The sequence below is a fragment of the Remersonia thermophila genome, chromosome 7 (genome assembly GCF_042764415.1).
Source record: "Remersonia thermophila strain ATCC 22073 chromosome 7, whole genome shotgun sequence".
Classification (NCBI taxonomy): Eukaryota; Fungi; Ascomycota; class Sordariomycetes; order Sordariales; family Chaetomiaceae; genus Remersonia; species Remersonia thermophila.
Window position 1 is genome coordinate 906,473 of NC_092223.1, and position 21,621 is coordinate 928,093.

The following is a 21,621-nucleotide window of genomic DNA, read 5'->3' on the forward strand; positions in this document are numbered from 1 at the left end:
CAGGGCAACGCGATTCCGACATCAGCACGCCGTCTCGTCCTGGGAATTGGCATGATGCATGGTTACTCTAGATATACCAAGGTAGGGTACCTAACCTGGAAGCCGCTTGTACGCTAGCTAGTGAAATTCCCATCCAAGCAACAATGATGATGAAACACGCAGTCAGGCAGCTACCGGAGAATACTGCGTACCACGACCTGTGGAGGTACCGTACCAGGGTACCAGGGCCTTCCCAGGACCGTTGAGCTCTCCGCGGTACCCAAGCATGCAAACAACGACGTCGGAATGGTTTGTCATTTGGTCATCCATGACACGAACCCTTGCACCACCAATCGGTGCCGAATCGGATATTGCATGTTCGAGAGGGCAGGCCACCAAGAGAGCCCATTCATCAACATGACACGGAAACGGATCGGTACGCCCAAGACAGCCCGGTACCCAACGCGAGCTGATTGCGATCGTCTGTGCTGCCGAGGTGGTCGGTCCTGCGGGGAGGAGCGCGATGATGATGATGGACGTGGTGAGGTGGAGGCTCGCTTTGGGAGCGATTGGTTGCCAGGTCGGGTGCATCTGCATGCATGTGCTGGCGGTCGTCCTGGAGCTTGTTGTGCCGTGGAGACGGTCGGTAGCGCCGCATGGACGTGTTATGTCAGGCCCGTACGTTCATGCCCGGGGCCGGGTTCTCGAAGTCTTCTATGGGCTGGACGGGGCCTCTTGTGCCCCATCGCATCTTTCGTAGGTACAGGAGACGCTGTCAGGCAGTCAGCACCTAACCCGAGGTACCTACTAACTAGCAGGTACCTAGGTATAGTACAAGTACCTGGTAGGCAGATGGATGGCCCGAGCTGGCTGGAAGGTAGGTAGGTAGTACCGTGTAGGTGTACCGTTCTGCTTCCTCTTGCCATCTCTTTTTTTTATTTTTCTCCCTCTTCTCTTCCATTCACACCTGGGTAGGTACTGCGTACTATAACCCCTCTGTGAGCCACCTATTGGCTACAGCGCATGCATTCCCCTTTCCACGGGTCCACTTGCGGTGCTTCGTGGTAGGTCATTCCCCCTGGTCACCAAGAGTCGGTAAAGGACGGCAGGCAAGGCCGGGCAAGGCCAGGCAGGCAAGGCCAGGCAAGGCAGGAGGACTGTGTACTGTGTAAGTTACAGGGCAGGGCAGGGCAGGGCAGGGCGGGGCAGGTCAGGTCAGGTCAGGTCAGGCCAGAGAAGGTACGTAACGTAACGTAACGTAACAACGACAGGCTTCTCATGGGGAGAGCAAGAGCGCAGTGGGTGGCCCGGCTGCAACTGGCTGCAACTGGCTGCAACCCCGTTAACGTTAGGTGAGACACAATGGGGGCCGACCTGACAAGGCCCTCTTGGATTCTGTCCTGTGCATCCTGTGCCTCCTGTGCATCCTGTGCATCCCATCCCTCTTCGCCTTGTGTCCATTCCCGTCCTTCAGGTCCAGTCCCCGACTCTTTCAACAATCACAACACCAACAATCTCCCTCCTCCACGGCCCTCGACGACGGTGCAGAGAGCCCGACCCTAAGCCCGTTTTCGAGGCCACGGCACGTCGCCCACGGCCCTGCACTGCGAAGACGCCATTTCGCAGCGGCTGCAACCGAATTCCATCCCCTTGTCCTTGTCGTGTCTTTTTTGGGGCCGGCCCGGTCGCGATTGGAAACCAAACACCATCCAGCAAGCCTCTCTCTCTCTTTCTCTCTCTCTCCCCCCCAACCTCACCGTCGTCCATCCCCATCGCACCACCGGAATGAGGTAGCGGCTGCTCGCCTCTCAGCTCCCTAGCCGGACTGAGCACCTGCATGTCGATGCCGCTGGACTGCTCCGGACCCGAGACTTCGAATTCGCGCTCGTGAACCGAGCCTCCCCACCGCCCATCTCTTCGTCTTCTGCCCTACGGCTCCTACATCCATACCGCCTCCACTAGACTCTCTTCCTCCTTTCGTGGCCTCTCGTCTCTGGGCTACGCGGCTCTTCCGGTTCGTGCGCTCCACGGCCTCTGTCTGTTACACACGCCTCTCCTTCCACCCTCGTTGTCGTCTTCGTTGTCGTCCTTGTTGTCGTCCTCGTCGTCGACCTCGCCGCGCCGCCCCCCCCTCCCTCAAAACACGTCCCCTATGAACAGAGATCGCCCCGTCCCCGCTGGGCCCCGTCGGGAAAACCAGTCACCCCCCAGGTTGGTGCTCCAAGGAAAAAAAAAGCCCGCCCCGGTCCCTACAAAATCCAACCCCCCCTCCCCCCCTGTCCACCACCGGCGAGCCCGCGTCGTCCATGCATAAACGTCAACAGCGCCGTCCCCGTGTCATCCTGTGTCGCCGTGCCCATCCATCCATCCATGCTTTTACGCTACACGACGCTACCTACCTGGCTAGGCAAAAGTTTGCTGACCTGGCCCTTTGTTTTGGTCGCAACTCAGGAGGTCGCGCACGTCGAGCCCCACAAAGTCCGTTCCCATCAGCTCCTCAAGGTCCACCCTTGGTGATGCTCCTCCCATGCTGAGCGCTTCGTCCTCCAACAACCACTCGCTCTTTTCCTTCGGCGCCCGCAATGGCCTGCCCGACAACGTGACAGACGATCCGTCCGCTTCGTTCGAGTTCCTCCCCTCGGTCAACTTTGACGACCTGCAGAGCAGCCTCGAGTCCGCTTCGGCCGAGTTCCGGTTGGGCCCCTTCTCGGACCCCGTCCGGGACCCCGTCCGGGACCCCCTCCTGCCCGTCAACGCGCTGCTGCACGACGCGCAAAACCACGTCGCGGAGCGTCCCGAAATGTCGCGGAACCCCGCTTCCGCCAACGCCCCCGTGCAGCCGGCCGTCGCGCGCTCGCGGGCCGGGTCCATCCTGCGCAGGCCCAGCACCTCGAGCCGGCAATCGAGCGTCTCGTCCATCACCCCCGGCAATGCCACCACCCTCACCCCGCCCGCAGGCCCGGCCCCCCCGCGCTCGCGTCGCCAGAACCAATACCCCCCCGTCTCCAGCGCCACCGCCGCTTCGGCGAGGCCGCCTCGCAAGTCCATGGGCGACGCCGTGCTCGGGGGCGAGTTCGAACTCCGCAAGCGGCGCCCTAGCGTGGCGTCGCTGACGGACAGGAACCCGCCCGAGCCCGTTGCGCGATCTTCGGTCGACGGCGGCTCCCGTGGCATCACCGACTACCTGCGCATCCGCAGCTCCTCGCGGTCGTCCAAGGCCAAGTCGGCCCAGCCGGCCCGATCCAGCCAGTCCACGCTGTCCGCGGAAGCCAACGGGGCGGCCACCCTGCAGGCCGAGAGCCCCGGTGCGTCGGCGGGCTTGCCTCGCTCGCCGCGGGCGGCCAAGGTCACGACGGCCACCCCCTCGAAGCGCGTCTCCGTCATGCCGGGCGCGCCCCAGCTGCCCCACGTCACGGGCCTGGGGGCGAGGACCATCAGCCCGACGGACACGAGGCGCCTGAAACGCCTGTCCATGCACCACACGCAGGCCTCGTCGTCGACCGCGCCTCTGCTCCCCAACCCGCCCCCGCTGACCGCCGAGATGCGCTCCGCGTCCCGCTCCCCCTCGATGCTCCCGCGCAAGATCCCGACGCCGTCCTCGTCCCGCACCACCCCGGACCTCAGCAACCGGAAATCCTACAGCTCGGGGCTTTCGCTCGCTTCCAACGGCAGCCTGAGCAGCGCCGTCCGCACCTCGACCGCGTCCATCACGCATCGCAGCTCGCAGTCGCGGCTCCCCGCCCCGAAGGCCTTGGCCCTCCACACCGCGGCCGCCGCCGACGACGCCGAAGAGGTCCCGCCGGTTCCCGCCATCCCCAAGGCCTACGAGTCCCCCAAGGATGCGCACCTGGCCGACGTGCTGCTGGACAAGCGGAAGTCGAACCTGACGGGCAACGACGCCAGCAGCATACGCAGCGGAGGCTCGGCCGGCAGCGGTGAAGGCCCCGCCAAGCTGCGCCGCAAGCCGAGCCATCGCAAGTCGATCCACACGTCCAAGCCCGACGTCGTCGAGGCCAAGTCCCTGGCGCCCGCCGAGCCCAAGAAGCTGCTGCAGCCCTTGCGGCTGCCGCCCATCAAGCTGGGCCCGCTGAGCACGCCCACGGCGGCCAAGATCGCGGCCCTGCAAGACCACGGCCAGCACGACAGGGCCCTCTCGCCCCCGCCGTCGCGGCAGATCCTCAAGACGCCGACGACGCCCATGACGGCGTCCAAGACCACCTTCTTCCGGACGCGCCCCGAAGAGCGCACCGACGTCCAGCACCTCCGGAGCAGCAGCTCCATCCACCGGACCCGTCGCGAGACGACCCCGCCGCCGCTCGAGCCGGCGAGCTCGTCCGACTCGTTCACGACCAAGGACACCCCGGCCCCGCGAACCGCGCCCTCGCCGTTCCTGAGCATGTCGCTGCCCAAGGGCGGCCACTTTGACGCCATCGCCCTCAAGCGGTCCAAGACGGGCGGCGACTACAACGCCCTGTTCGACGCGGGGGCCGCCGACGCCGCCACGCCGGCCAAGCCCTCCGGGCCGCGCGCCCAGAAGCCCGCCATCCCGAGGCCGCCAAAATCCCCGCCGCCCCAGTCCAGCCCGGAGGAGCAGGAGCCTCCCACGCCGTCCTCCATGAGCTCCTTGAGGAGAAAGCTCAGCCTCTCGTGGAAGCGCAACGCTTCCAAGAGCAGCAGCGGCGGCCAGTCCTTGGCCGAGGACAAGGCCGTCAAGCACGACGCGATGCCGCCGCCTCGCCTTCCCGCATCCGCCACCCACCCCATCCCGGCCACCAAGAACGGCAGCCCCTCGCCGTCGGTCAAGTCGAGCGGCGGCGGGTACCTGGAGTCGAGGAGGCGCAAGAGCTCGGCCTCGAGCCTGAACAGCACCCTCAACCAGGAGGCACGCCACCGCGCCGACGGCGCGGGACACGCCAAGAGGGAGTCGTCCCTGGTGACCGTGAACGAGCGCACCACCACCACCACGATGGCGACGACCACGACGCAGCACAACTCGTCGGTCGTGCAGAGGATCCTCAAGCCGCGGCACTCGACCGCCGCGCTGCGGCACCACGACGCCTGGTCGCTGGAGCTTGACAAGGACGACCTGATCGCCGAGGAAGAGATGAAGAAGCTCGGCCTGCGCCGCAAGGACACGGAGCTCGCCGCGCGGACGCTGGACGCGTTGCGCAAGCGGGCGACGCCCAAGGAGCGCGTCAGCCCGCAGGAGGCCATCCGGATCGCGGTCCTAAACATCTACGAGCGCGGCGAGATCGTCGACTACAAGGACGTGTACTTTTGCGGCACCCAGAACGCCGCCAAGGTGGTGGGCGACCCGCAGTCAGACGCCCCCAACTTTGGGTACGACGACGAGCGCGGCGATTACACCATCGTGCCCGGCGACCATCTCGCCTACCGCTACGAGATCATCGACGTGCTCGGCAAGGGCAGCTTCGGCCAGGTGGTGCGGTGCATCGACCACAAGACGGGCGTCCTGGTCGCGGTCAAGATCATCCGCAACAAGAAGCGGTTCCATCAGCAGGCCCTGGTGGAGGTCAACATTCTGCAAAAGCTGCGGGAATGGGTACGTTCAGAAAGCCCGAAACGACAGGCAGGCATCAGAGCTAACGGGCATATGCGATGTGCAGGATCCCCACAACAAGCACAGCATGGTCAACTTCACCCACAGCTTCTACTTCCGCGGCCACCTCTGCATCTCGACCGAGCTGCTCGACATGAACCTCTACGAGTTCATCAAGGCCAACGCCTTCCGGGGCTTCTCGCTCAAGCTGATCCGGAGGTTCACCAAGCAGATCCTGAGCTCGCTCAACCTGCTCAAGCAGCACAAGGTGATCCACTGCGATCTCAAGCCCGAAAACATCCTCCTCCGGCATCCGCTCCACTCCGAGATCAAGGTCATCGACTTTGGGTCGAGCTGCTTCGAGCACGAAAAGGTCTACACCTACATCCAATCCCGCTTCTACCGCTCCCCCGAGGTCATCCTCGGCATGAACTACGGCCTGCCCATCGACATGTGGTCCCTCGGCTGCATCCTGGCCGAGCTCTACACGGGCGTGCCCATCTTCCCCGGCGAGAACGAGCAGGAGCAGCTGGCTTGCATCATGGAGGTCTTTGGGCCCCCGGAAAAACACCTCATCGAAAAGTCCACCCGCAAAAAGCTCTTCTTCGACAGCATGGGCAAGCCCCGCCTGACCGTGTCCTCCAAGGGCCGTCGCCGCAGGCCGTCCTCCAAGACGCTCCAGCAGGTGCTCAAGTGCGACAACGAGGCCTTTTTGGATTTCGTGGCTCGCTGCCTGCGCTGGGACCCGGACCGCCGCATGAAGCCCGAAGAAGCCATCCGCCACGAGTTCATCACCGGCCAGAAATCCTCCATGCCCATCCCCCGCGCCTACCCGCCCTCCGCGTCGGCCCACGACAGGGAACACTCCCCGAGCAAGCGCATCCGCAGCCTCGGCAGCGTCCCCCGCCCGCTCCCGGAGCCGCCCGCCCCGGCGGCCATCAAGTCCACCACGACTGCCACCACCACCGCCACTACCACCAACTCGACGACGGCATCCCTCCGCAGCCGCGACGCGGCCTCGTACGCCTCGTCCCACCACCACCACCAGCAACACCACCACCACTCATCGTCCAAGTCCTCGACGAGCACGCTCACCGGCGCCGCGACGGGCGCCACGCGCCGCGTGTCGGGCATGAACGCCGCCTCGTCCGCGACGGTGGGCGGTGGCGGCGGCGGCACCGGGAGCGTGCACAAGCGGACGGGTACTGCGGCCAACGCCTCGCTCTCGCACGCCCCGACCAACGGTAACGGGAGCATCGGGACGGGAGCGGGCGCGGGCGCCGAAAAGGCGGACAGGGCGGCGCCGCCGGCGCTGGCCAACAGCGCGAGCAACAGCTCCCTGCCGCGCGCGTCCATCCGGGCGGTGAGCAGCAGCGGCGCGCTGGGCAGCGGTGGCGTGAACGCGAGCAAGACGGATTTGGCGGCGGCGGGGGCGAGCGTGGCGATGGGAAGGAGGGGGTAGGCTCGTCCTGTTGATGGATGCGTGCATGCGTGCGTGCCTATCTGTGTGTATACGTGTGTATGTGGGAGCGTGTTTGTGTGGAGAATGCCGCCTGAAAGGGTGTGGTTACCTATGATCTGTCCCCGACGATGGGTGAGCGGGGCGGTTGAGGCTTGCTTGGCTCGGGTCGGGCCAGGACAAGCAGGACACAGGGGGCTGCTTGGTGGTGGTGGTGGTTGTGGTGGTGGTGATTGGTTGGTCGGTTGTCTTTTTTTCCCCCTTCTCTTCGTGTAGAAGCCTAGGTATACATCGTAGGTGCCTGGTGCTTAGGTGCTTACATTCATGGGGGTTGTTTACTCTCTTCGCTAGATGCCTGCATGGGCCCTTTTACTGGGTTTGAAAAGGAAACGGAAGGGGGGGAGGGTGTAATCATTGTCATAAGGTATGGGGGTCTTTGTTTGGCACGGCGGGTATGAGTTTACGAAAGGTTATCTAGATGGTGGGAGGTGGTGGACGGGTGGAGAGGTACGGATGGAACTGGCAAGGTAACCTGATGGAGGGCACGCGAGGGTGTGGGTACATAATAGAGTCCTACCGGTGTTTTTTCTGGCTTCCACGCATGAATGGTCATCTTGGGCGTCTCTTCCCCGCGTAGCTGGGGTTGCCCGTGGCCTTGCCTGCGTGGTTTTTCGCGTCGTGTTCGTGATAATACCGCACGGTAGCGGCGTGTGTATTGCACGTCCAAGGGGGTTGAACTTTGCTGCCTGCTTGGAGGCGACGGTGGTAGAGACGCTCCAAGGGAGTTTTGCGTCTCGAGGGGGGGTTGACGCTGAGGACATGGAAGCAAAAAGCAAGTGGGTAGTCGGACATCGGATCATACGGGCCCGTCCGCTCCGTGCCTAGCTAGGCGTTGTTGCAAGGCTTGGATGCCTATAGAAGTTGATGTCGGGAAGCAGACCAGCGTGTGCGTCCCCGCTGATGGAGAGAGATGAGCCTACTTTGGTGTGGGCTTTGACCTCCCCTCTCCCGTCGGACCGGCTGCGTCTTTTTTTTTTCCCCCAGAGGCCCGTCTTCCACCGCCCCTGGGGCCCTGAGGCGTCAACCACCTGCACCTCTCCCCTGCCGTGATTGCTGTGTCGCGGAGGGTGGCAAAGCGGGGAGAAAGGGCGTGATAGAGAGACTCCTCTGCGACTCCTCATCGCCCTTTGGTCTCCTGTAGCACTATCTTGATCATCCCTGTGCCGTTCTGCCCGTTACGGGAAAGGTCTCATCTCTCAGTGTGTACAAGATCCGGAAACGGGGGAGAGGTGAGGTGGATGAACAGAATAACGACTTTCAAAGGTCATGATGGGTATCGGTACCTCCTGCCTAGAGAAAGGGGGTGTACGATGTCCCGCCTAGGACCCTTAGGACCGACCCGGGAGGTACCTTGGGCATGGATGGAAACGCGGCGAGGCAAGACGTCAGGCAGCAGCGACAAGCCTGGCCCGGTCCACGAGTGTAAATGAAGAAGCAGCACGAAAGCGGCCGGCCCGGGGAGGTTGGCGCCCCCTGATGATGAGGATCCAACCATCATGTCAGCGCTCACGTGCTGAACCTCAGAGATGGTTCAGGCCCGTGGGTGGGGAGCCAACCGACCTGAGAGCGCGGACTACGAACGGGGCCATCGGGTTCATCTGAACAGCTGCATTGAAAAGGCGCGTCGTTCAGCGCGCCCTATACATGGACGGCTTGGAGGGAATGCTTGTGTGCCGGGAGGCATGTGGACGGCCGTCGGCATCAGGATACGGGCAGCAGGCGAAGAGGTAGGCGAGGCTCGGTCTCCACCGGCGGTCCGCAGTGTTCTAAGCGGCAAAGCAGACCTTCTCTCTCCGCTGCGTCCAGCCATGAAACGCAGACGTTATGATGCGGCTTGTTGAGACTCGGTTGGGGGCTGGTGACGCGTAGTGCCAACGAGGGTTGCCTGGGCATGCCTGACGATTGTTGTCATCTTCACCGAGATACGTGCCGTGGTTCTTCCTCTTCTGTCGAGTCTGGCGTCGTCATACACATGGCATACGGCGGGTTCCTGGCAGTATCAACGCTTCCGATCCTCCCGCGAGCGGCTCATGTGGGAGTGGCCCGGACGTCTTCCCGGATGACCAAGCAATACGGGACCAGAGTGAGGGTGTGCCTCTGTGTTGCCAACATGGCAGCCAAGTCCCAAGACGAAAGACGTCCCCTGTGTCCCGGTCCTGAGGTGTTCGTGTCACACAAGGCTCTCTGGACCGGCCGGATGGCATCTGGGCCGGTGAGGTTGGCGGGAGGGTGTCGGGCGACTCCGGGGCCTTGCATGGTGACACAAGGCACCCCGGCAGCCCCAGTCACAAGAACCGCGGTTACCAACTAGCGGCACGACCCATTCGCTGTCCAAGAGGTGGCCGAGACGTTCTCTCGGGGTCCGTGTCGGCACCTGCGGCGGTTGCTGTCCTTGCGCCCGTTCGTTTTGGCGAGAGGAAGACGGCCTAGAAGGCCAGCGGTATCTGCAGGAAGGTCTTTTGGGCGGCCAGGTCCGAGATGTTGTCGTCAAGTCCGAAGAGTTGCATGTAAGGCATGGGGGGGAAAGCAATCTGGAGGGCTTGAACACCTGACCCGGGAACCGGGGCGAAGAGGCGGAGCTTGCATAGGAAGTTTCGGGTCATCTCGAAGCTTCAAGCTCGAGTCAGGGTTGGAAGCGGAAGATGGGCAAGACTTGGAAGTCGACCGGACGAGGCAGGCCAGCACTGTGCAAAAGCTCTCTCCAGGCTCGACCTGACCTTCCTATCCCAATCTGGATCTGGATCGGTCCAGCGCAGGTGCATCGCCCAAAGAGGCTGCTGCTGCCTAAGGTGTCTGGAACCAGTCAAGGCTGCACCTGCCTGTTGATGCAGTCATACCGTCGGAAAGGACGGACGTCAAGAGGGTTGCGTCATTGTGTCGTGCCCTGGTCAGCCCGGCTTGCATGTCAATGGAGGCCATCAATGGCATCAATGGCATCAATGGCACCCTCATGCCCGCATTCCCTTTTCCACTTCCTGCAGTCATTGGACAACTGGAAGGACGTGTTTTTTCGCCGGTGGTCGTCCATCGTCTGCTTCTTGATCCCTTTCCCCCACCATCAATTCGCGTTTCCTTGGTCTAGATCTCTTCCCCGGGCTTTGGGACTGTTCAACAGAGTCATCGGCCAGACCATCTCGAGGCTGTGCTGCGAACCTGCTCCACGAACGATGGGTAAGCGACGGACGTGGTTGGCTGCCCATCTCCGGGGCAAAGCTGCCCCGTCCGCGGCACTTTGCTGGCGTGTTCTGGCGATTGGCTCGCTCCCGACACATCTGCAGGTCCCCCGTTTTCCCCACACCCTGCTGCCAGCCATCCCCCCGGCGGTGACAGCAGCGCTGTCTGAATTAAGTTTGTTGTGGGGAGGCTGCTCCAAATCTTGACGGCCAAGTTTCCCTCTTTTCCATCGCCAGGCCTGCGAGGCAGAGCGTAAGGCTCAACCCCACCCGGCGCCGACCGTCCTGAAACCACCGGCGACCGAGTTCTGTATCGTCAACGACACCTTACGCACCTGCAGCAGAACTCGGAACCTTGCAAAACCTCAATACGAGATCAAGACTTAAAAGACGTATTATTACATGGGTTTCGGTGTGGCATTCTTTTGGGCTGGCTGCCCGTTGGCTGATCACTACGCAGTAGTAATTCTTTGCATTTCCCGTCTTGGGCCCGTACGTACGCCGGAACGCCGGTTTTGGGATGAGGTGGGGCCGGCGCGATACTGAGCACCCGGGGGGGGGGGGGGGGGGGGAGGCGCGTAACCGGTCCAGCATCACTTGGTTCGTTACCAGAACGTTACGTCGTGGGCGCCTGGTCTACCTAGAACGCACGGTAGAATTCCCAAGGGGATGGATGGGAGGGTAGCCACCGGCGATCATGGCAGCCCATCCTGCAGCCAAACCGATCAGGATTGGGTGTGGTACGGTGTAAACAACGAGTTTCACGTCAACAAAGCCTCGATCCTTGGGCAGTCTGCATGGTGCAGACCGGTTCCTCAATTCGCTTGTGAGAGATGGCGACGCAAAGCTCGTCCAAGGCGTCCCACCCGACCGGCGTTGCTCTGCTGCAAACCTCCGGGGCAGCCAAGGACCGATTCTCCCGGGGCCGTACGGCGTCCAATCGTGGGCACAAAAGCCTGCTCCGGGACATCAGACTGCCCGTCTAGGTCCCGGCGCTGGGGCGTCAGCAGAGGCCGCCCGGCCCGGCCCTGGCTCCATCCTCCTCCGCGAGGCGCAGCCGCTCGCCGATCTGGCCAACCACGCCAGCCCAATCAGCAATTGCATGGCGGCATTCGAGAGTCATTCGCCAGCCCTCAACGTCTGCTGCTTGCATCAACAGCATCCAGCAACCATGCTGCACAGGGTCCATGTATGGGCCTGGTCGGATCGTGGGCCATCGGTTTCCGCATCTCCAGGCCGGATCGTAGGCCATCGAACGTGCATCCGCCGAGGCCCAACAAGATGGCCAGGAACCATACCTACCTACCTGAGGTAGCCAAGGCGGAGGCTCGAGTTGCACGCTCGGGCGACCCGCCCGGCATACGCAACATTTGGATGTCCGATCTCACACCACGCCTCCCGACCGTCTCTTGGTTGAGCAAAGATCGAGCAGGGCCGGGGACGTGCAAACCAACCTCGAGATGCCTGCGGGAGGACGGCGCACACGCTCGAGATGGCTCAACCTTCAGGCTCGGGACGTTGCACAGCCGCCCATTTCTATTACCAGAATTCGCCGGAAGCTTCGGTCAAAACGCCGGGCCAGAAGCATGGCTGCATCGCCCACCAGTTTTTCCATACCAAGAACCCCTGCGCCGGGTGTGCACGGTGTTACCGTTGTACAGGACGCGACAGCTGGGGTGCCTGCAGACCATGAGCCTCAATTCCGACATGACGCTCGTCGCTGGGTTGCGGTACACCCCGCCGAGGTCTTTGGCTGCAGCACGCCCCTCCCCGCAGTTTGCATACCTTACAGACGACCCCTCCATCCATCCATGACTGACGGCGGCGGGCGGTGGGATCTCGCATTCAATCAACGGTAGGATGGCGCATGCCTCGAGGGCACATGATACACAGCCAGACCTCTCGCCCTTGTCTGCCACCTCGCTCTGGCAAGCCTCTTAGTCACGCCGTGGCCGCATCGTCGCACTGCGTTTCGTCTCCAGCCACATCGCCCGGCAAGGGTCTGGCCATGGAGCGGTGTTGGCGCATTCATCTGGGGGGAAACAACGGCTAGGGAGCAACGACAATTGATCGGCAGCCATGGCGAGACACCCAATTCCTGGGGGCGATCGTTCCGCCTCGGTGCAGATCTAGGTTTTCTGCCAAAGTTAAAACGCGTTGGGGATGATAGAGTTTGGTTCTCGAGAGCCAGGCGGCTCTCTTTGCTGACGGCAGAACCGCACCAGGACCCCCCTGTCGGCTCCCGCCGAGTAGCCTTGTTTGCGCCGCTGCGTCGCTGCAGGACGCCCTCCGCCCAGCGGTTGATCGATCCGAGTCTACCTAATAATACGACACATGACCTTTTCCTACAAGCTTGGTGTGCGCAACCACGCAATTTCCAAAGCGTGGTTTTTTTGTCTGCTGCGTAGGTCTCGAAAACCACACAGGTACACGACACCGAAAAGTACGCGTAACTCATCCACGCAAAAAGACCTGAAATTTCTGCAGATGGTTTTCGGCGTCGACCTTGGTAGGTCGCATTCCCATGCGGACGGCGACCCACCACACGCACACTCCCCTCCACTCCCTCCCCCTCCCCCCCCTCCCCTTGCAGCCTTACCCCCCACGCCTCTCGCTGCGCCTTGTATTTCTGGTGAGAATGACAAGCGCAGCCATACGGAACCCGCAGGGTCGGTTACCGTACCTGACGGTGCCGGCTCACCAAGCCCGCCACATCGGGCTCTGCGCCTTCGCCTTGGGACGGGGCCGCACCCCTTCTGCATCAGCCTGCACACCATGGACAATGACACCCCAATCTTGTCATCTGCTCTGAGGTCAACCTTGGCTCCCCGGGTACTCCACCATCTGCAGTGAGCGAGCGGTACCCGGCGCCGGCGCGCGCTGCTGCCTTCGCGCCGCAGATGGCTCCCCAGCCAGTCCCAGGGCAGATGACGCCGCGAGGCCTTCGCCGGCCCCCGTAGGACCTATAAGGCTGCCATGATGCCTTCCGCGGTTGGCTTTGACGGATGAGTCGACATCACAGCCTCTTTCTTCTTCCCTCGAGCGGGTTTAGTGCCGGAATTACTCACCTTCGCTCTTGTTTCGTTTTCCCCTTCGGTCTTGCGTTTGCTCCTCGTTGACGTTGTTCCGACGCTTCTGCGTTGCTTTGCCTCCGTTCTAGATTGCGTTCAGGACGGTGCTGCCTGAGCCCGTTGGCCTTGACCTGCTTCGTCTTGTGACCTCGCTCGCTCTATATCAAGTCCGCTTCTGCACGCCTTCCTTACCACCTTAGGTAGTCATTCACATCTTCACACACACACACACACACACACACACACACACACACACACACACACGCACGCACACACACATACACATCTACACATACGCGCGCGCGTGGTACATACCTCGCTTGAGCTTTGCACTTGATCTTGGGGTTTTGTTCTCGTCTGAGATATCAGATATCACACACGTCCCTTGCTTGATCACACATCCCGCACTACGACGAGCACTCGACAACAGCAACTACGACAACCACAACAACAACCTCGACCTGGTGCCTGGCAGCCATTCCCGCTGCTGCAGACAAGCCACAGCAACACCCCCAGCCAAAAAAAAGAAAAGAAAAGAAAAGAAAAGAAAACATCCTAGCAATCCTCAACCACCAAAGGGGAAGAACCCACCATCACCAACATGTGCTACCAGCTGGTGGAGCTCTACTCGGCGTGTCGCTGCCTCTACTACCAGCACGCGGTGGACCGTTGCCCAGCCTACGGACAACCGAATCACTACATTGAACGAAGGACAATCTTGGTGGGCTACGCCTGCAGCGAACACACTTCGGGCTACTCGATGAGCGACGGCTACGGCTACGACTACTACCCTTCAGACTACCCGGACTCGGGATACCACTCCTCGGGGAGGTCTTCCAAAAGCTCGAGGCGCCATCGGCATCGGTGAAAAGGGCCTTGTCTCCGATGGCGGGCAGCAGCATTCTTCTCCGAACCACGCGGGCTGTCAGCGACGCCGCTTCTATAACCATGGGACTCGAGGGTCTGGGCGGGACCACCTCTTTTCCTTTCAAGCGAGGCCGCCCGGGCTTGACCAGAGCCACCGCGATGCCGGGCCTTGATCCGGCCGGGGCCCGCGAGCGAGCGGTCGCCTCCCTTCACGTTGTTCTCTTTTGTCTCCTTCTTCCTCAGCCATGACGCACCGGATGCTTCTCCCATGTCCTTTCCTTTTCCCCCAGCACGTCACGTCACGCAGTCACGTCATCGGAGCTGGAGGGAACGAAGCTTATGACAACGACAATGGCAACGACAACGATAACGACCACGGCTACGACTACGGCTACGACTACAATTACGCAAGGGAGATCTATGAGGAGAACGAGATAGTGACGGAGACGACGTCGGCATGCATTGTACAAGATGGGCTGTTCTTGATTTTTGTTGGGTTCTTCTCTTTCTTTTTTCTTTTGGTCTCTCTGGTTTTCTCTTGTTTCACACCCTGTCTTACACTTCGATTGTCCCCCTCCCACGGGTTGGAAAGGGGTTTTCTGCATACTATGGGTTACGATACCAGGCGTTGATCAGAAACACAAACGCCCAGGCAACTGGGAAGGCTGGCAGGCCGAAGCCGTTTCATTTTTGGTTTCTTTTATTTTGGATTAGAGGGCTCTGCTTTGGTGGTTGGTTCGCTGGCTGGTTGGCTGGGCGCTGCTGTTTACTTCTAAATCTCTTTCTTACGTTTCTACCAAGCTCCATTCTTCGTCGTTTCATCTATTCTCTCTCCTTTTCACTTGATGCGTGCGTGTAATATCGGCAGGTTCCGCACTTTTCTGTCCAATTTCTAATTCCCACTCTGGAAGTGGTAACTATCTCTCGTGCTCGCTCAGGCCGAGACACGTTGGAGGACGGACAATACAACACCGCGGGACGGACGTGGCACTGTTTTGTTTTCTTTTTCCTTTTTCTGTTAGCAACTGGTAGAGAATCGGGTGGGGGACGGAAGCATATCTAGACTACACAGTACATCATAGCGCTCAGAAATCGAAACGTTTTGGGTCTTCAACTGTCGGTCCCGTAACTGCCGGTGCAAATCCCGGTCGTGAAAATGCTGATGCTGCATGCCTTGAGTCTTATCGCCGAGCGCCGTCCAATGCCCCAGACCTCACTTACACCCCCGTAAGAGTCTTATTCCGTGTGGTCAGCTCCAAACAGAAGCCGGAAACCGATCGCATGGCCACCGAGGCCTCACAACACAGCCAACCCAGGCGGGCAGGGCAATTCTCCAGACCCAGCTACCATTTTTGGTTTTCGATTTCCCCGAAAGGGGAAATGGGGAAGGGGGGTCGTCGAACCCAAGCACACCATTCGCCGCTCAACCTCCACTTCCTCCACGCCCGACATCTTGTCTCCAGAGCCTCGCGCCTATTCCGGGCTAGGCCCAGGTGGTGACGGGTAACAAACAAAAAAGTTGGACAGCCCCTCCCCAGCCGCGCCCTCCCCCCCTTCAGCTGAGCACCGGCGGAGCCATGCCCGCTGGTGGTGGTGGTCAGCACTCTAAACATAGGGATCCCGAGCCTCCCATCCAAGGAAGAGACGGGGAACGGTTTTGACAGGTGGAGAAATGGAAACCGCCGGGGAGGGGGGAAACGCAGAAACAGGGCGAAGGCCATCGGATGTCAGATCAGCTCGGCTCAGGGTAGGATGACGACGGGGCAGGGCGCTTGCTGGCGTTTGTTGGGCCAATCCGGGGCGAAGGCGGAGCCGGATCTTGGCACGTTGCGCAGGCCGAGATGCCACGCTTGCCTTGGTTGCATGCAGTACGATTCTGTGTGTATATGCGCGCGCCCGCGTGTGTGTGTGTGTGTGTGTGTGTGTGTGTGTGTGTGTGTGTGGGTGTGTTTGCGGTGTAAGCATCTTCTGCATACGGTAAGTTTGTTTGGTGTCTGATTAGTGCCTCTGGTTGGGCGGTTTTCTTGCTCGAGAATGATCGAATCGGGAGGTGGCCCCACCACCTAGAAAGTTAAAAATAGGCACGGGTGGGGAAGCCAACGGGAATATCCTATGTACTACTATACTATACGTAGGGACGGGTAACGCTACTGCGTATGCGTAGTAGGGCCTGATCTGGTAGGAACGCTTGGCTGAACCTGGTCTTGGCTGGAAAAGGTTCTATGACAGGCTGGTGATTTGAGGTCTGATTGTTTTTTTTTTCGGTGTGAGGGTGGCCTGATGGAGCGGTTTGCGTCCAAGATCGCGGATTGAGGGTTCAGATGAGGGAGGAGGGTGATGAATACCGTCGGCTGCATCAAAGGTTACAGGATGATACGGTCCCTCCTGATATAGTCTAGCAGGCCCGTACCTATAATTTGTAACATCCATTACCAGCCATTGCACAAACTCTGGTGTCGGTTTGAAAATGAACGTTCCATCGACGATTTCAATGCCGATCGATATTCATCCATCAACCTCCTACTTACGAATCGTATGTTCGGCGTCTCTCATGAAATCTCCCTTTTCAAGGCGTGGCTTTTCATCATCGGCTCCTGGAGCCTGACTAGTCCCTGGAGAGGTTGCATTGTTACGTGCACAGGTACCACATCCACAGCCTCTGGCTTTATCACTTGCACGCTTCTGAAAGAACATGGCGCCCAGCCGACCGCCTGACAGTACCCGAAAGCGGTCGCCAATCCCGAGGGTAAAATGGGACGAATCCCTGGCATGCTCCCCGATGTCCATCTCGGATATATTTTCGCGCCGGAGAAGCGCAAACTGACAATTGCTGTTCCCGTGCCCTGCGTCCCAGCTGAAAACCTGTGTCTTGCTCACGCCCTATGGGCAAGCAGTTCTGCTTCCCGCCGCATCCGTGAAGGTTGAACTCTCCGGCTTATGTGCACATTGCCTCAAGGTCACCGAGGTACATGCATTCCATGCTGGACGGCCCGGCCCTGTGCTGCAAGCCGCTCGCCACCCCTCAGCAGCCCTTCTGCAGCATTCAATCTCTAGCGCTGTGCGACGCTCGGTAATCGGTGACGCGGCGCGCTTGTGCAACGCTGACTTGCTATTCTAAACGACAGCTGGTCCCGCGCCGCAAGCGGCTGGTGGTCCAGCAAAGTGAGAGGGCACTGGACGGTGCAGTAAAATGCGTTACCGTCAGAACTGCCGTATTTGTCCGTCTTGGTCCGTCCAACGGCTGAGGACAGCAACTCCAGACATTTTGCGGCGTTTGCAAGAGCGACAACAGCGAATGTAGAAGAGGGCCTCGGCGGATGATCATCCACACGGGTTTGGAAGAGCATCATTGCCACGGAAGCGGGGGAAAACGAAAGACCATGGGAATTCAAGTGCGGCACCCACATCATCGATATAGGTTAAGGTACTTAAGGTATTAGAGCTGTCTGGCTACACGGTACACAGTAGACTACCGAGAAGAATTGGTGGCAGAACCTGGTCCGTGCGCCGGCCGCCTCAGCAGGCCCTTTCCCGCTGTGACATCACTAAGTCAGCAGACGCGTAACCAATCGAACGCGTCTCCCCTGAGGTCCAACTTGCAACTTCTTCACACTGAACTTCCATTCTTTGCGCATATTTCCGGTTTTGAGACGACCTCCGACGAATCCAGCGCCCAGAGGTACCAAACCAGTTGCAACCTCGCTTAGTTTTGCTTGCTTTGGCGGTGTTCTCCTATGCTTTTTACCACCTCGTCGGCCTCCTTCACGTGACCGCCAGGGCGCGCAGGTGACGAAGGCTCTATGAGAATGGGCAAGGCCGCTGCCAGGCCTGATTTGTTGCTTTCCCTTTCTCCCCCCAAGAACCAGAACGCCCTCAAGATTTCCAATTCCAGTCGTTGCTCGTGAGAATTCTTGCCTCGAAAGGTCGCCGTCATGTCGACAACGCAGCTCGATACTAAGGGTGTATCACCCAATGTCGAGGCAGACAACGATGGCGACCCAGGCATTGACAAGGCTATCGCCAACGGCCGCCATCTCATGGAGCGCCGCAAGTTCACCGAGGCCCTTCGCATCTTCATCAAGGTTGACACCCCTGGAGCCTCCGCCTCTAGGAGAGACACACAGAACTGACCGTCGCTTACACAGGCTGTGAACATGTGCCCGTGCCATCCCAATGGGGCCGCCCCGTCTCGTCATCCCAAGGATAAGTCGTGCCACATCTCTCAGTTTCTGAAGGCTTTGGAGAACCCGAACCTCGACATTCTGCACGAGGTGGCTCGGACACCCTGCCCTTGTGGCTACGCATGGCCCTCTTGCACCCGCCCGCAGCATGCCGTGGCGCTTGATACGCTGGCCGAGTGCCTGGAGAAGGCAGGCCAGTACGTCTCGGCCTTCTCTACCGCGCTCTCCATCGTTCGCCTCGACCCTGCCTCGGCCATTGGCTACTGTCGCACCGCCCTCATGATCAAGGGAGTGCTTAAGAAACCCTCCGGAGCGGATGCCAACCCGGCGACGACAGCTCTGCTGCCTGTCCTCCTCGGCCCAGCCGCAAACCCGCCCTCCCCCACCAAGCTCCGTCGTCTTCTGGAACGCTTTTTGGACCGCGCACTGAACACCACGATGCTGCATCGCCGTAACCCCAAGGGTAAATATGATGTGAGTTGACAAGAAACACGCTCCTCTCTCGTGTCTCTTACCCGCGTCCTGACACATTGTGCTCCAGGTTATCTTGCAGCGCATGGCCTACATTCTGAAGCTCGACGTTGGCAAAAGAGACCCTGCTCGGATGCTCCCCCCGGAGCTGCTGCACATGGTGTTTTCTCACTTGTCCACCTCCGACATCATGCAAGACACCCCATCTCAGCTCCAAGCTTGACACGTCCTGCGGACTAACTCTTGCACAGCCAATGCCTCCGCGTCAACAAGCAGTGGAGCCGAGCCATCGTGTCTAATGCCCTACTCTGGTCGGATCTGACCCTCACCCGTCCGGGCAACCCGGGTCGATCCTTCGGCGCCTTCCTCCAGCATCACCAATATCACATCAGAGCCTTTGCCATCCAGGACACCGCTCACTTCCAAATGACATACAACAAGCTCCGCACTCTCTTGTACGCCCTACCACAGCTGCAGCGCCTGTCTTTGGATTGTAAGAACACCAAGGCCGAGGCTTTCTGCGCAGGCTTGGACCCTCCGGGCGACATCATCCGCGCCAATGGCCCTCCCGTTCGAGCCCGTCTTTCCCACCTCTCGCTTGCGAATGTCCCTGTCCCCCATGCCGTCAGGGAGCTCATCCGCCTGAACACCGAGACTCTTCAGGTCCTCGAAATCGCCGAGAGCCACACACGGGTTGACGGCGCCTTCCATGAGCTGCTACTTCCCAGTCTGAAGAAACTGCGCGTTGTCGGCGTGTGGAACAACTCTCTTCAAGTTTCGAGGAACCCCTGCATCGAAGTGGAGCTGGTGAGTTGACCGTTTCCCTCCATCTTCTCCTCACGGAGCTGGTAGCTGATGTTCGTAGGCTCGAATTGCGCGGGCCACGCCAGGCCTTGAGGAGCTTTTCCTCGACGGGCTGGCCCTCGCATGCCCTAGAGGCCCGGTTCCTTCCAACGCGAGCTCCTGGCGGTTGCTTCGGCGGCTTGTTCTGGGTCGATCGGCTACGATGCCGCGTTACTTTCCGCCTCGCTCGATCTCGCCTCTCTACCTCCCTATCTGGGCCAGCAAGCTCCGCTCTCTCGAGCTCCTCACCACGGACGAAGTCCTCGCGTACATTGCTCTGTCTAGCAAGTCGCCCGACGACTCATCCCTGCCAGAGGGTGACGCATCGCCCGCGTCCAACCTCGGGTATGAGATTCGTCATCACCAGCACCTGACCGACCTGGAGGTGTTCCGCTGCGCGTCGTTCCTCAGCCCTGAAGTCCTCCGCCAGGTGCTCGGGCCCGCCGCGACCCGGGGAACCCTGCAGGCCCTCGAGCTGACCGCCTCCCGATTCAACAGCAACAGCGACTTCACCTCCTCCATGTTTGGCATGGACGTCTCGGCCGACCTCAACCCCGTCCAGCACCTCACCTTCCTCCCCCCGGACAAGATCCACACCCTCGGCCTCCGCTCCTTCAACTACCACCGGGCCCAGTCTCGCACGTCCACCGCGTTCGACGGCCAGCCCTTTTTGGACTGGCTCAAGCGCTTCCCCAACTTGCGCACCGTGGCTGTGTATCCCGGTCCGTGGCCGGGCGTTGACACCTTCCTGGCACAGGTCATCCTCCACCCCGGCGTCAAGGTCATCCACCAAGACTGCCTCACCGGGGTGGTCTGGGATAAGGCGCGGCAGCTGGCGGAGCGGGAGGGCGTCGTTCTGCGGCATTCGCCGGGGTCCATGCCTGTCATGTGGGACGGGGCAGAGATGAGCGAAGAGTCCAAGCTGAAGCATGCCCAGGGGCCGCGGGGGCCGATCATGGGGAACGGGTTTCTGGTTTACATTCACTGAGCACGGGTCTAAGGGGGGAAGATGAGCATTGGCGAATGGCTCGCGAACGACGTGGGAACAGGATGTCTATGTATGGATGTTGCTATACGGATTTGAAAGGCTGCAGTTATCGGCAGGTGGTGTCTTGGTTTTTTTTTTTTCTTTTTTCTTTCCTTTTTTATACGCTTGCGGTTCATGAGGGAGACATGCATAATGACTTATGATGGCCTTGGGAACGGTTCGGGGGCGATCATTGAAGAGCAGAAGGGTTGGTAACGGGATACTTGGTTGCACGCAGGGCCGGGAAGTAGATGGGATGGGTAGTTTTTCTGCTGGCCCTTCCATGCATAACTGTATGAACTAGACATTGGTGGATGCTAGATGGCTCCGGTATGTCGGTCATAGACACCGGGTAGGAATAGGTCTCATGCTCGGCACACAACGCCTCTGGAAACCTTTGACCATTGTAACAGCGACGAAACAAGGCCGTTCCAGATGCGTAGCTCTGCTCTCTGGCCGCCGCTCCTTGGTCCTCGATCCCTTCATTTTAGCTGCCAATTCTCTCGGCTTCTCTCCCCTGGTTTTGTTTTTGTTCTTCGTCTCCTCCCACGCACCCTGCAAGCCCTGCCGCCAACCTAGACGTAACGTCAAGGCAATGCGGACCTTCTTCGCTCAGGCTTTCAGCAACCTCTCATGCTCGTCTGCTTTCCGCCCCCCCTTGCTCATATTATACACCCCCTGAGACTTTTCTTTTGCCACAACTTCCGCCATTGCCATGGTCTAGCGGAGCCAGCAACGTGAGAACCCACAGGATATGAGCTACGACCAAGCCGACACGACAGAGGCAGCATGCTCAACAGGGAGACACTAGCAAAATAGACATTTGATCAGCCATCGCCCTTGATTGTATCTCTATTCTATTCTATACTCAGGCGGACAGCGTCATGGGCTGACGGATAATGTAGGACTTGAGAACAAAAGCCGGGCTAA

General features: G+C 60.2%; 3 protein-coding genes across 3 annotated transcripts; all 3 read left to right on the forward strand.

The window, feature by feature from the left end:
* Positions 1 to 2,131: 2,131 nt before the first annotated feature.
* Positions 2,132 to 7,001, forward strand: VTJ83DRAFT_7217 (uncharacterized protein; the record flags this gene model as incomplete). The annotated part of the gene is made up of 3 exons (XM_071014015.1): positions 2,132 to 2,190; positions 2,431 to 5,542; positions 5,607 to 7,001. 3 exons carry the CDS (start codon positions 2,132 to 2,134, stop codon positions 6,999 to 7,001), a joined length of 4,566 nt encoding a protein of 1,521 aa, XP_070863434.1.
* Positions 7,002 to 13,903: 6,902 nt separating this feature from the next.
* VTJ83DRAFT_7218 (uncharacterized protein) lies at positions 13,904 to 14,170 on the forward strand (the record flags this gene model as incomplete). Its single annotated transcript, XM_071014016.1, has 1 exon — positions 13,904 to 14,170. One exon carries the CDS (start codon positions 13,904 to 13,906, stop codon positions 14,168 to 14,170), a length of 267 nt encoding a protein of 88 aa, XP_070863435.1.
* Positions 14,171 to 18,101: 3,931 nt separating this feature from the next.
* On the forward strand, positions 18,102 to 20,652 carry VTJ83DRAFT_7219 (uncharacterized protein; the record flags this gene model as incomplete). Its single annotated transcript, XM_071014017.1, has 5 exons — positions 18,102 to 18,251; positions 18,315 to 18,824; positions 18,892 to 19,013; positions 19,073 to 19,628; positions 19,687 to 20,652. The coding sequence occupies 5 exons, from the start codon at positions 18,102 to 18,104 to the stop codon at positions 20,650 to 20,652; spliced, it is 2,304 nt and encodes a 767-aa protein (XP_070863436.1).
* Positions 20,653 to 21,621: the final 969 nt, after the last annotated feature.